This window comes from Myxocyprinus asiaticus, chromosome 14 (genome assembly GCF_019703515.2).
Source record: "Myxocyprinus asiaticus isolate MX2 ecotype Aquarium Trade chromosome 14, UBuf_Myxa_2, whole genome shotgun sequence".
NCBI classification, from domain to species: Eukaryota; Metazoa; Chordata; class Actinopteri; order Cypriniformes; family Catostomidae; genus Myxocyprinus; species Myxocyprinus asiaticus.
In genome coordinates this window covers 14,789,188-14,802,847 of record NC_059357.1, presented here as the reverse complement: position 1 = coordinate 14,802,847, position 13,660 = coordinate 14,789,188, and the positions used below count along the sequence as shown (strand labels likewise).

The 13,660-nt window shown below is 36.4% G+C and overlaps 1 protein-coding gene across 3 annotated transcripts in view; it reads right to left on the bottom strand.

Moving 5' to 3' along the window:
- The window catches only part of LOC127452372 (V-type proton ATPase 116 kDa subunit a 1-like), a 39,255-nt gene extending 29,079 nt beyond the window's left edge, over positions 1–10,176 (bottom strand). For 2 of the 3 annotated variants that reach the window (XM_051717804.1, XM_051717805.1), the window contains exons 1-2: positions 9,490–9,656; positions 2,119–2,275 (exon numbers count right to left, since the gene is read on the bottom strand). In XM_051717804.1, the coding sequence (XP_051573764.1) occupies positions 2,119–2,275; positions 9,490–9,533 (201 nt within the window). In that variant the 5' untranslated portion in view covers positions 9,534–9,656. Of the gene's footprint in view, positions 1–2,118; positions 2,276–9,489; positions 9,657–10,061 lie in introns of those variants that run through there. The other variant, XM_051717806.1, reaches the window with a different exon arrangement.
- Between the last annotated feature and the right edge of the window lie 3,484 nt (positions 10,177–13,660).

The following is a 13,660-nucleotide window of genomic DNA, read 5'->3' as shown; positions in this document are numbered from 1 at the left end:
AAACTGCACAGCCACTCATTGCATTGGTGCTAAAGGGACATACCAAGCTGAGAGACAGCAGATTTTAAATTAAAAAAAATTACTTAATACATACATTTACAAATTTATCTCTGCCAATTTCAGAAGATATAGAACAAGAAAGCAATAATACATAAAAAGTTTTGTTTAAATTGACTAAGCATTTAGACCACTATGTGGCGCTGTCTTCAAACTGCTCAGGTACCCTCAGGACATGATGTCGAAGACACCTTCCAATTTTCATTCAAATAGGACAAAGTGTTTAAAATATACATTACTTTTTCATAAAATTCAACATGGCGGAGAGGTTATATGGCTGATGTTGGAAAAAATGGTATCGTTGAAATCCTCATGACCCAAGGAATCCAAAGACACCTGATTAGGACCCCAAAGATACATGATTAGGACATACGGTTAAGAAGTTATGTGCAAAGACAGCCACTTTTCACATCTTTTGACCCATAGGTGGCACTGTCTCTAAACTTTGCATGTACCCTCAGATCATGGTCCTGATCAAGCACAATTAGTTTTGATAGGACAAAGCACTGCTGAGATACAGCCTCAAATCCATTTTTACATTGACCTTGTTAACTTCGTGCTGGCGTAATTTCTGAACAGTAGCAAAAATTAAAACGATGTTTGGTCAGTTCTGTACGGCTCAGTCTGGAAATTATTTTGAGCCTTTGTTTGGACAAATCAGACAATGTTTGAAGGACATGAAACTTTTAAACCGTTAACATCATAATCCAAGATGGTGGACACTGGAATGGGTCCTTTTGAATAAGCAGGAGGAGACTAATCAGACAAAAAATAATGGTTCAAAAAATGGTTGAAAAGATACGCACAAAAGAAAAGTGCATTTTTGAACTGGTGGTGGCGCTATGGAGTTTGTCCTATTGGTCTCAAATTTGCTATGTGGGCTAGTCATGCCCATCTCAGTCAGGGCTGCCATAGACTTAATGGTGGAATAATAATAAGAAAACCTACAAAAGCAATAGGGGCCTGTGCCCCTTATTCTGTGCCCCTTTGGAGCTTGGCCCCTAATTATAAAAATGTGATAGCATATAGACAGTAGACTCAAAGTTTATATGTGGGTGTTACCCTAAAGGAGTCAGTAACTACGTTTACATGGACACAAGAAAGCGGCTTATTGCAAGAAAGCAGGTTATTGCGAGATGTTCCGGTTTGCATGTACTGTATAACGGGTGATCTCTTTACTCCCGTATACATCTGGCTCGGTCAGTAAGCAGCTTTCTCCACAGCAATGTAATTTCCCCGCAATGCTTGTGTAAATAACAAATATGGCATCTGAGGAAGACTTAATTTTTTTATTCGTTGCTTCACTTTATTTCCAGATATTCAAGAGTTGTTGCTGTTTTTGTTTCCTTAACTTTGCAACGTGACCTGCAGAGGAAACACGCTGCTATAGTGGGGTGTGTATAAATGGGTATAGTTTAGTGTATGTGCTTTTCCCACTGTACTCCCGAGACATTTTGAATTCTTTCCGCTGTTTTGACTTGTTGTTGGGCTCCATCCTATGACGTTTGTTATTTGGTCTGTTCACGCACATGCACACTCTTCAAACACCCATCAGAATGCCCCTCATGCATTTACATGGCCACATTAAGCCGCCTTCTCGAGGGGAAACTTAAATGTTAAACCGCTTTCTCTTAATCCCTTAAACGGTATAAGGAAATCTGCATTCTCATTTAAATGACATTTCAGAATGCTGCTTTCTGCAAACACCCTGGAGTCTTAAGTGCATCTAAACTTGTTCAGTATCGTTTATGTAAGCTCCGGGTGAGTGGAATTTTTTTCCTGTTTTTTTATTCCATTTTTGTTCATGCATATTGTTCATTTAATTTTTCTCCCCCAAAAGAAAAGCAGAATTTGTTGAAGTTATCTTATTTTGAAACCATTCTTGGTAACGATTGTGAATAAAACAAAATACTGTATAAATTTCTTGTACGTTTCATACTTGTTATTTTTAACTTACATTTTAATTTACGAGTAATCGATCTGGTTTAGAGTGCTCGACTACAAAATTACTCTAAAATGTTCATCCCTAAACAAAGCTGGGGTAGATCGGTATGTACTCACATCTCTGAACTGCACCATGCCGATCTCTCCCAGCTCACTGACACAGCAGTAGGCCGACTCAGACTGGAGGAAGAGCTGGGCCAGGGTCATCTCCTCGCTGCGGAAAAGCTCCCCCATAATGCACTGCTCTCTACCCAATGCACTAAGGGGAGAAAGTCTGTGGGGAAAAAGAAAAACATTTATACATTTATATATATATATACACACACACACACACTCACACACACAAAAGGGAACTGACTGTTTTATGGAGACAAAGGAAAACAAAAATACATTTGATAGGACTTGCACCATAAGCACAAGAAGAAATTAGGAAAATGTACTGTAGATTAATACAAGAAAAAATCTTCAGTGTAACCCAAAACAGAAAAAGTGCTACATAAAGGACAGTGCGATTTTCTGTTTGAAAGCAGACACTGTGGTTAAGCTGCATTCGCTTTGTGAGTGCAGTCTTTTTTGCATTAACCAAAAGGAAGGAAGGGAGGCATTGAGAACCCTTATGACTGCACAAGAGGGAGTTCTGAGACACGCATCAGCATGTTTAACCTCAGTTGACAGGCACATTTCACTGCGATCAAGTCTGATGCATTTACTGTAAATAGTTAATACAAACAAGACACAATTAAGTGCATCAAATTCTTCTCAAACCATTACTTCATTTACAAACCACTGCAAAATTATGCTACATTACAACACAACTAGAAGTACAGCAGTTATTGTATTACATATACTCTAGACAACAGTATTTAAATCTACAAGTATTATTCTGAATTCTTTCAGACACTGTCAATCATTCTTCACTTTACAACCCCAGAGAGGCTGTAATACTAGAGCTACACTGCAATTAGATTCCTTTGTACAATGGTAGAGGATACATTTCTGTTACATAAATAAATTTACATTACATTTCTATAGCTTATCTACGTGGAAGAAGCAGAAACAAAGAAAGCAAACATCCATCCAAATCAGGACAATAATCTGCATTAGGGTGATTCTCACAACACCCATCAAGAAAATGTCCTGGCCATATTTTACTTTAAAATCAATAGAAATAAGAAATTATATTGTGCATATAGGATATGAAGCCTATTAAGGGCCATTAAGTTTTTCCATCGTGACATTAAATTCTAATTATCTAAATGTGAATAAAGATGGTCATTATAATATTATCATTACAGTAACGTGAAAATAATATATTATCAAAATTGTGAAGTATTTATACATTAAGGTCTTTCATTTTTAATAAATTGTAATAAAATAAAAAACATTGTAAAATAGCATATTTTTACTGTAATACAGTAAATGTCTGTGTAACGGAAATAAGAATAATTTTTAAAAACAATGGGAATAGTAAAAGTTACATTTACAGATCCATTGTGGATTTATTGAAATAAATGTGATTATTGTGCAATTCAAATTCCAAACACATTTTACTATCCAAATAAGGGAATGAATGACACGTCTTATTCAACTGCACTCCAACAGTCTCACTGTAGTGAGTGCAGCTCCTGAAGAGCACGTGAAGATTAACCGCTTCTTAAGCGGATTTGAAGCGCAGTGATGCACACGCTTTCTGCGGAGGTTCACGGCAAACTCCCACGAGAATATAAACAAGGATTTTAGTAAGCACAAAGTCCTTTGGTTTCACTTTACTTTAACGATCGTGTAATAGCAAATGTTATTTGTCTTTGTGGGTTCAAGCATGGAGTGTTAATAATACACAGTGAAACAGAGGGGCCCTGTGTCACGCCCGCTTATTCTATTTCTAAGGAGATGATAGAATAAAGAAACACAGAATCTCAAAAGTCTGTCTTCATGTGAAATAAGGGCTCGTGGGTTTAATCTGAGAACCTTAAAGTACACTGTAAAAAAATTACATAATTTTAACAGTAAAAGACTGTTAAAATGCTACAGTAAAAAATTTTTTTAATTGGTTAACGGTAGTTACTTTAAAATTTACAGTGTAAAAAAATCCTGTTGTTTTTAAAAAAAAAAAAAAAAAAAAAACTGGCAGCTGTGGTTGCCAGAATAGTTATTTAAAAAAAATACAGAAAAATGTAAACAACTTTACAGAACAACCTGTACATTTTACAATGTAAACTGTTGTAATTTACATGACAACACTGGCACTGTAAAAAAAAATCTGATCAATTTACAGTAAAATAAAACTTCATAAACTTGATATTAACCTTCTGAAACTGTAAAAATCTGCTTTTTACTTTATAATGTATTGTTAATCACCATAAAAATTACAGAAGAGCACATGATGACATGAAGTTCACCAATAGTGGCTCTTCTAGGAGTAATGACCAATAAACATGTAGAGACAGTGCTCAGCTGCACTCACACAAACACTAAACACCATCAGGGTAACACATGTGAAATTTAAATAATGCAGTAAACATTAACTAAACTACATTAAATATAAAACAGAACACCCCAATGTACGTAACTGATATTAAAAATAAGAAGAAACATAACTATTCCCATAAAATATAATGAAATATGATGGGTCATGCAGGGAATTGTGGGAATGCCCGATTATTGTTTTTTACTATAATTTAAAAAATAATTTACTGTAAAAAGTACATGTACTCTTGTTAAATATAATGTAAATTTTTATACAGGAAAATCATACTTTTTACATCTAAAAAATTTTTTTTACAACATTTTATTGTAAAAACTACTACTACTGTACATTTTACAGTTAATACTCGTTAATCAATTAACGCTTTTTTCTGTAGCATTTTTACAGTCCTTTACCGTTAAAATTACAGAAATTATTTACAGTGTACAATAAATTTTTTTAATAAATTTAACAAGACAATGCATGTAATTGTATGGTAAAATGTTGTAAAAAATTATGTTTTTAGATGTAAAAAGTATCATTTTACCATATAATTAACAGTAAAAAGTTATATTGTTTAAAAAGAGAGTACATGCACTTTTGCGGTAAATTATTGTTAAAATTACTGTTAAAAAACAACAATCAGGTGTTCCCAGAATTCTCTGCGTGACCCATCACATTTCATTCTATTTTATGGGATAGTTATGTTTCTTCTTATTTTTTATATCAGTTATGTACTTTGGGGTGTTCCGTGTTATATTTGATGTAGTTCAGTTCATGTTTATTACATTATTTTAATTTCACACGTGTTACTCTGATGGTGTTTAGTGTTTGTGTGAGTGCAGCTGAGCACTGTCTCTACATGTTTATTGGTCATTGCTCCTGGAAGGGCCACTATCGATGAACTTTGTCATCATGTGACTTTCTGCAATTACTACAGTGATTAAAAATACATTATAAAGTGAAAAGCAGATTTTTATAGTTCCAGAATGTTAGTTTATCAAGTTTATATAATTTAATAATATAAATGGTAATGAACTGTAAAATATACAGGCATGAAAATTCCATCCCATATAGCCAGAAATATGGTCATCTGATTTTTTTACGGTAAATGTTTGGCAACCACAGCTGCTGGTAATTTACCGTAAAGTTTTAAGTTTTTTTTTTTTTTTTTTTTTTTTTTTTTACAGTGTAACGTGTGAAAGTGAAGAATTTTGGACAGAAATATTTTACTATTATTATTTTACTATATATTTAATATACTATCTATTCAGGTTGGCTGGGTTCCAACAACAACAACAGTGTAAATGCAAAATGGACCAAGACTAAAGTTGACCAAAAAGAGAGACAGATATTTTAAGAATTTTGAAATATTTTGATATTTAAAATATTACTTTTAATGTCATTAGTTTTTAATGATTTAAAGCAAATCATGTTAAATATGAATAAATTACTTCTTCAAGTTTTAGCACACACACACCTATGACTAAAATTGTATGAAAATTAATCATCATAATCCTGAAAGCCCTAAAAAAAAAAAAACCAGACAATTAATTGTCATAAGAGCAATTATTTGTTTGACAATTACTGGTCAGCCAAATTTCATAATAGTGACAGCCCTAATTGGGGGTAAAATGCCCAGTGACGATGAGCTGAAATTTATCAGATCTAGAAAATAGTTTACTCAGTCATGAGAATCATGTGATGGCAAGAATAGATGTTCGGTTTCCAGATCATCATCATTTTGCTATGGAACGCTCATGAGACACAGTTGTAAAACAAGCAGGTCTATGGATATCAGATCAGCAGCTATGACTACAAACGCTCAAAGGCAGAGGTTCAGTCTCATTTCATAATACCACAACTCATCCCTTATCTTAAGCATCATGCATTTCTATCATAAGGCTGCAACTGTGCAAAAATTTAAGGGGTCTGAATACTTGTATTCATACTCTGAATGCACTGTATATTTAAGATATCTTAAACTAATGACTCCCAGGAAACAATTAGGCAATTCATTAAAAAGTTGTTGGAAAAATTCAACAATCTTGTGTCTAGAGGGCATTCATGGAATGTAATGTCTCTGCGCTGTTTCACCATTCTCTTAGCATGTTATGCTTGGAACAGCTGTGGGAATAAGAGCTTGCTATCTTAAAAGAATGAGGAAAATACATAGGAGCATTCATTGATCACACAGAATGACCTGGACATACCACAACAACTGCACACAATCTTCTCTGCGAAGTTCGCGGAAATGTTATTTCTATGAGTTGCGGGTTGCTCCACTGAAAAGAGTAAATTGTAAATCATAGATTGTTATAGCCCATTCTTCAAAGCAGTTGCTCACTTTGTTTAAGAGAAGTTTACGGTTCATTAAGAAAGATTGTACAATGGACTCCATGTAGAGAGCGGATTATGCATTAAGCTGCACCATGTGACTCTTCGTACCAAGCATCATCAATGCACAAGCACTTTGAGTTATTGGCACAATCGGACACAAATTACACCAAGCATTGAAAATGGGCTTAACAAAACATTCAAACTAAAAATGCTACTTTCTTCTTTTCTAAAGGTCTGTATGGGACATAAGTAGTCTTTGTTTCATTGGTAATTCCACACATGCTCTATGCAGCACCCTGAAGCTGGAATTATCAAGATGCAGATCCTCTTTCTTTGTTCTCTGTGTGTCCTGCTCCTTTTTTCCATTCTTCTTTACAACTACATTAGGGTTGAAACGATTAGTCGACGTTATCGACAATAAAAAATTGTGGACAAAAAATGTTGTTGTTGAATAGTCGGTTAATCTCATTTAACGCAACATGAAATCATTTGAAACGCTAATAATGACATGGGAAAGCAGCACTTCAGCTTGCGCTTTATTGAGGAGAGGAAGAAAGAACAGCTAACAGTCCAGACGCACTCCAAACTTTCCAAACAGATTAAGGTGATGTAGATCGCAAAGTATGAGGGAATTATAATATAAAAATACATGATAAGTAAATACATAAGCAGTGCCGCTGTGACGTGAAATAAAGGGGAGCAATACCAGGCGTTACGCTTGAGCAAAACTTGACTGTCAGGGGGTCTAAAAAGGAAACACCCCGGCGTTATATCTTTAATGCATCTTTAATAAAGTTCAAATAATAAGGAAGCGGGTTAAATAATAAGCAAACACTCCGAAACTGGCATTTCTCTGTGCGGTCAGAGCCGCTTATATGAGTGTGAAAAACAATGCGAGAGAGTTTCAAACTTCTTCTGGCTGATACCGTCTCGCGCGGAGACGCTCATCCCTTGCGCGCTTGCTGCAGTTAGATTATAACGTGATGGCTCGTGACGTAGTGAATCATAATATGTGTGTCACAGTGTGTACCTTTTCGAAGAAAATCGGCAATTCAAGCTCTATTAAGGAGAGAGTTTGTTTTTTGTGAGTTAAAGATGGCTCGAAATCAAGGGAAAAAAATGTGATAGGGTGTAGTCTTAGCCCATTACACAATGCAAAAAAAAAAAAAAGAAAAAGAAAAAAAACATTATTTGTCTTTTTTGGTTTGTTTTTCAATATAAATATCTAAAACTCCTTACGTACATTTACTTTAGGAGCTATGCTGCAGAAGAAAACAAAATGTTATCAGAGAATGTTGAATATAATATTTTATAATATCTAAAAATCCTTAAAACAAGTTACATTTACCTGAGAAGCAACATGTAAGTTATTTAGACTTGCTTTCAGAGAATCTACAGTACTGTAAAGTTTTAGGCACTTGGGAAAAATGTTGCATAGTGAGGATGTCTTCAAAAATAATGCCATAAATAGTTTTCATTTATCAATTAATGTCATGCAAAGTCCAGTAAACATAAAAAAGCTAAATCAATATTTGGTGTGGCCACCTTTGCCTTGAAAACAGCCCCAATTCTCCTAGGTACACCTGGACACAGTTTTTCTTGGTTGTTGGCAGATGGGATGTTCCAAGCTTCTTGTAGAATTCACCACAGTTCTTCTATTTAGGCTGTCTCAATTGCTTCTGTCTCTTCATGTATCCCAGACTGACTCGATGTTCAGTAGCGGGTCTGTGGGGGCAATGACATCTGTTGTAGGGCTCCTTGTTCTTCTATTCTAATCTAATCTATTTACAAAAGTAATGTTTGGGAGTCTAAAATTTATATTTCCTACTGACACACTAAATCTGAAGATATACATAACTATCTTAAGATAAATGTTTTTGTGAAACATCTTATGTGCCTAAGACTTTTGCACAGTACTGTATCTTGAATGTATATTTTGTCTTAACTGCAATGGCAGAAGTATAACCAAGTGACAAAATACACTTATATACTAAATACACTTACATTCAAGATACATTCTCTGAACGCAAGTCTAAATACCTTATATTATTATATTATAAATATATCTTGTTTTAAGGATTTTTAGATCATTTTAAATAGAAAACAAGTCAAAAACACTTGATAACAATAGGATTTATTTGTAGGGATTTTTTTTTTTTTTTAATGAATTAAACAATAAAAATCCAAATACTTTTCCCCCTTGTAATTCAGTGAATGTAATTTAGAGATATTTTTAAAAGATTACTTTGCCCTCTTTATTGTTAGTAAGCACATTTAATACAACCTTTTAAGTTGAGGCACAATCTAAAAATAATCGGTTAAGAGCTAATGATTAATCGTTGCAATAATCGCCCGAATAGTCGAATAATCGTTCTAATAATCGTTAGATTATCACAATAATCGTTAGATTATCACGATAGTCATTAGCTGCAGCCCTAAATTACATACTGCCATTCCAGCATCATCAGGTGTCAGTGTAGTGGAAAAATGCAGGGTCTTTCAAATGCATATCCAATAGACTAATATATGTAACATCATCTAAAATGAACTCTATGAAAGAACATCTCCTTAGGTTTCATTATAGTGAACAACATACTAGTGCCCAACAGACTGATAGAACTAAAGCAGTCAGAGCAGAATAGAGTAGAATAGATTACAACAGAATATAATAGAGTAGTACTTACTGGCACACGAACAAAGTGGAATCGTAGGCACAGTTGTGAAACATACAATACAATGCACTGCACTAAAGTAATATTCAATACAACAGAGATTACATTAGCAGTGCATTAGCTACTTAGCTAACCGCTGAGCGAAGTGTGATCTTCAGAGTTGTTCTACGCTAAATAACCCAGCAGAAAAGTACTTCCGCCTTTGAGAACACGTATTTATCATTAGACCATGTAATCACAAACACTGTCTTTTTAACTAACCAGAGAGGGCATTATTGTAGCTGTCATCCCATGTTTATGTCAACAAGCAGCAAGGCAAAATGGCTTCACTTCAATATTCTACTCTAAAAGACGGCGGGTGTTGTTATAAAAGTTCTTTCTTTCTTTTCAAGAAAGACTTAGTTAACGGAGTTTATGACATTTCGCTAAGCGAGTTAAAACGCTAATACTAATGATCCTCGACAGGTTGTTACCTCACAGAATTTGACCACTCAGAAGCACATCACAAAATCTTGTTATGTCGAAAAATTTTGTTGAGAAAACAAAGTTAAAGCAACAGGTTTAGTAAGCTCAGTGTAACTTACAGGTTTTAAACTGCTGAAATTGGAGTCCTCTCGCCTGTAACAACTCCTCGTCGCGAACATCAACAGACCAGAATGGATCAGAACGAACATGACGTCATGAACCACCCGTCTTGGTCACATGATCGAGGTTACCTGTCTTGGGTGGTTCCTAGGGCGTGCCCCTTCATCTAGTCACCGTGTTCATTGTACGGTTTGCTCGTGATTTTCATTTTCAAATACTTTATTTTATTATTGTTATGTAATTCATTTCAATATTAATTACACACTGTTTTAGGCTACCTAAAAACACTGTCAAAATCTTAAAGGATTAGTTCACCCAAAATGAATATTCAGTCATTGTTTACTCACTCCTGTGTTGTTATAACCCTGTATGACTTTCTTTCTTTTTATTAACACAAAGGGAGAAATTGTGAAAAAATGTTGTGCTCAGTGATGTCATACAATGGCAGTTTATGCTCTTTAAGCTTCAAAAGGACATAAAAGTATAATTCAGAAGTCTAATAAATTATTCCATGAGACTCATGATTGTTATGAAAGCATACGATAAGGTTTGGTGCGAAACTAACTGAAATCTAATGTATTATTTAGTAAAAATGATCAATGACCGTTATTCTCCTGTGCGTGTTCATGAGTCTGCATGCGAGCTTTAGAGCTCTCTGCATGAGAGCAACAGTAGTTACACAGCTTGCGCAAGATGGGGTGTTGAAGTGAAAACACTTTTTGTTTCCAGTGTCCAGCCTTATTTGTTTGAACCAGTTTGTTTCGCACCAAACCTTATCATATGCTTTCATAACAATCATGAGTCTCATGGAATAATTTATTAGACTTCTGAATTATACTTTTGCATTCTTGTGAAGCTTGAAGAGGTAGTCACCATATATTTATGCATTTGGCAGACACTTTTATCCAAAGCGACTTACAGTGCACTTATTACAGGGACAATCCCCCCAGAGCAACCTAGAGTAAAGTGCCTTGCTCAAGAACACAGTGGTGGTGAATGTGGGGATCGAACCGGTAACCTTCTGCTTACTAATTGTGTGCTTTAGCCCACTACATCACCACCACTGCCATTGTATGACATCACTGAGCACAACATTTTTTCACAATTTCTCCCTATGTGTTAAGAAAAAGAAAGAAAGTCATATAGGGTTATAACAACACAGGGGTGAGTAAACAATGACTGAATTAAAATTTTTGGGTGAACTAATCCTTAAATTTGTTATGGATTTACAGCATAAATTATTCATCTAAATAAAAAAATAAAAACACATTTTCAAAATACATTTAAACAAAGAGTAGTGTAAACAAAGGTGACTCACTAGGCCACCTCAATAGCTTTTCTCTATTCTGTCTTGTGCAATGGCAAATTTTCTCACTGTATCATGGTATAAGTGGTTTGCTTCTTGCATCTTTGTGGTTACCATGATACAAGACCACTTCCTGTACTCCTATAACTGCCTTTGATACTGAATGGATTTTGAACATATTTGTGCCTTTAATGCATTTTAGTCAGTCTGTGTGCAACAGTTTAATCTACAATGATTATTTGGAGCTACTGCAACAACAACAACAACAACAACAACAACAATAACAATTATTATATATATATATATATATATATATATATATATATATATATATATATATATATATATATATATATATATGAGCTTGTGTGTTAGCAAACCTTTTTTAGTAGGTTAATTAATTAGGTCTTATTAATTAGACTCAAGATGGCACCGAGTATGGCTGCTGTGTTGCGAGCTCCGACACAACATGGTAGTGTTTTGTTTGTTTTGTTTACAATTCTCATATTTTTTGTCTTGGATGTTGTCTGCCTTATTGTCTACGACAGACAAACACTTTTGGACATTGGTTCAGCAATTACACACTGTAAACCAGACTTCAAATTCCTCAATGCCGACCCGCAGTTTACAAACACGCAAGCGGAGCCCTTTGTCTGGGCTGCACAGCCGCAGAAACGCAGGAGGAAAAGGGGAAACAGAGCTGGCGTTCTCATCAGAGTAAGACGCCGCGCAAATTAACCCCCGCTACCCAGTATTCTACTGGCAAATGTTCAGTCTATGGATAACAAGCTCTGCGAGCTGAAAGCGCGGATCTCTTTCCAATGAGACGAGGGACTGCTGCATTATCTGCCTAACAGAAACTTGGATGTCTGCAGAGATTCCAGACTCAGCCATTGAACCCGCAGGGTTCTCCGTGCACCGAACGGACAGAGCGAAAGACCTCTCAAGTAAAAGCAGAGTGGTGGTGTATGTTTATGATCAACAAATCCTGGTGTGATCAGAGTAACGTACATTCTATCAAGTCTTTCTGCTCTCCTGATCTGGAATTTCTCATGCTTCTGTGTCGACCATTCTGGCTACCGAGGGAATTCACAGCGGTCATTATCACAGCTGTGTACATTCCCCCACAAGCCGACACAGACCGGGCACTCAAGGAACTGTATGGGATTATAAGCAAGCAGGAAACCACGCACCCTGAGGCCACGTTCATTGTGACCGGGGACTTTAATAAAGCCAGTTTCAAATCAGTCGCACCAAAATACCACCAGCACATTAGTTTCAACACACGAGGGGACCGGGTTTTGGACCATTGCTGCTCTCCCTTCCAGGATGGCTACAAATCCCTCCCCTGCCCACCATTTGGCAAATCGGACCACTCTTCCATTCTGCTTCTGCCCGCTTACAGGCAGAAACTGAAACAGGAAGCACCCACTCTCAGAACGATCCAGTGCTGGTCAGACCAATCAGACTCTACGTTACAGGACTGTTTTGATCACACGGACTGGGAGATGTTTAGGTCCGCCTCAGATGACAACATCGAGCTTTACGCTGATAGCGTAATGTGTTTCATCAGAAAGTGCGTAGAGGACGTCGTTCCGACCAGAACAACACGGATCTATCCTAACCAAAAGCCATGGATTAATAGCAATGTTCGCGTGGCACTTAATGTGCGGACCTCTGCTTTTAATTCCGGGAACGCGGAGGAGCATAAACAAGCCAGTTATGCCCTCCGAAAAACTATCAGAACAGCAAAACGCCAGTACAGGAACAAGATTGAAGGACAGTTTAACACCACCAACTCTAGAAGCATGTGGAAGTGAATTAACATCATCACGGACTTTAAAGGGAATAAAAACTCCGCCATGAACACCGCTGCCTCTCTCCCGGATGAGCTAAATACTTTTTATGCTCGTTTTGAGGGAAATAACACCGCCTTCGCGGAGAGAGCTCTAAAGCGGCCGAAGCTACAGAGGTTAGTTCACTCTCCGTCTCTGTAGCGGATGTAACCCGATCCTTCCGACGGGTGAATATCCACAAAGCCACGGGCCCAGATGGCATTCCGGGCCGCGTAATCAGAGCGTGCGCGAACCAGCTTGCTGGTATTTTTACGGACATTTTCAGCCTTTCCCTCTCTTTGTCTGTAGTCCCCACATGCTTTAAAACATCCACCATTGTGCCTGTTCCAAAGCAATCAAAAATCACTTGCTTAAATGACTGGTGTCCTGTTGCTCTGACCCCCATCATCAGCAAATGTTTTGAGAGACTAATCAGAGATTATCTGCTCTGTGCTGC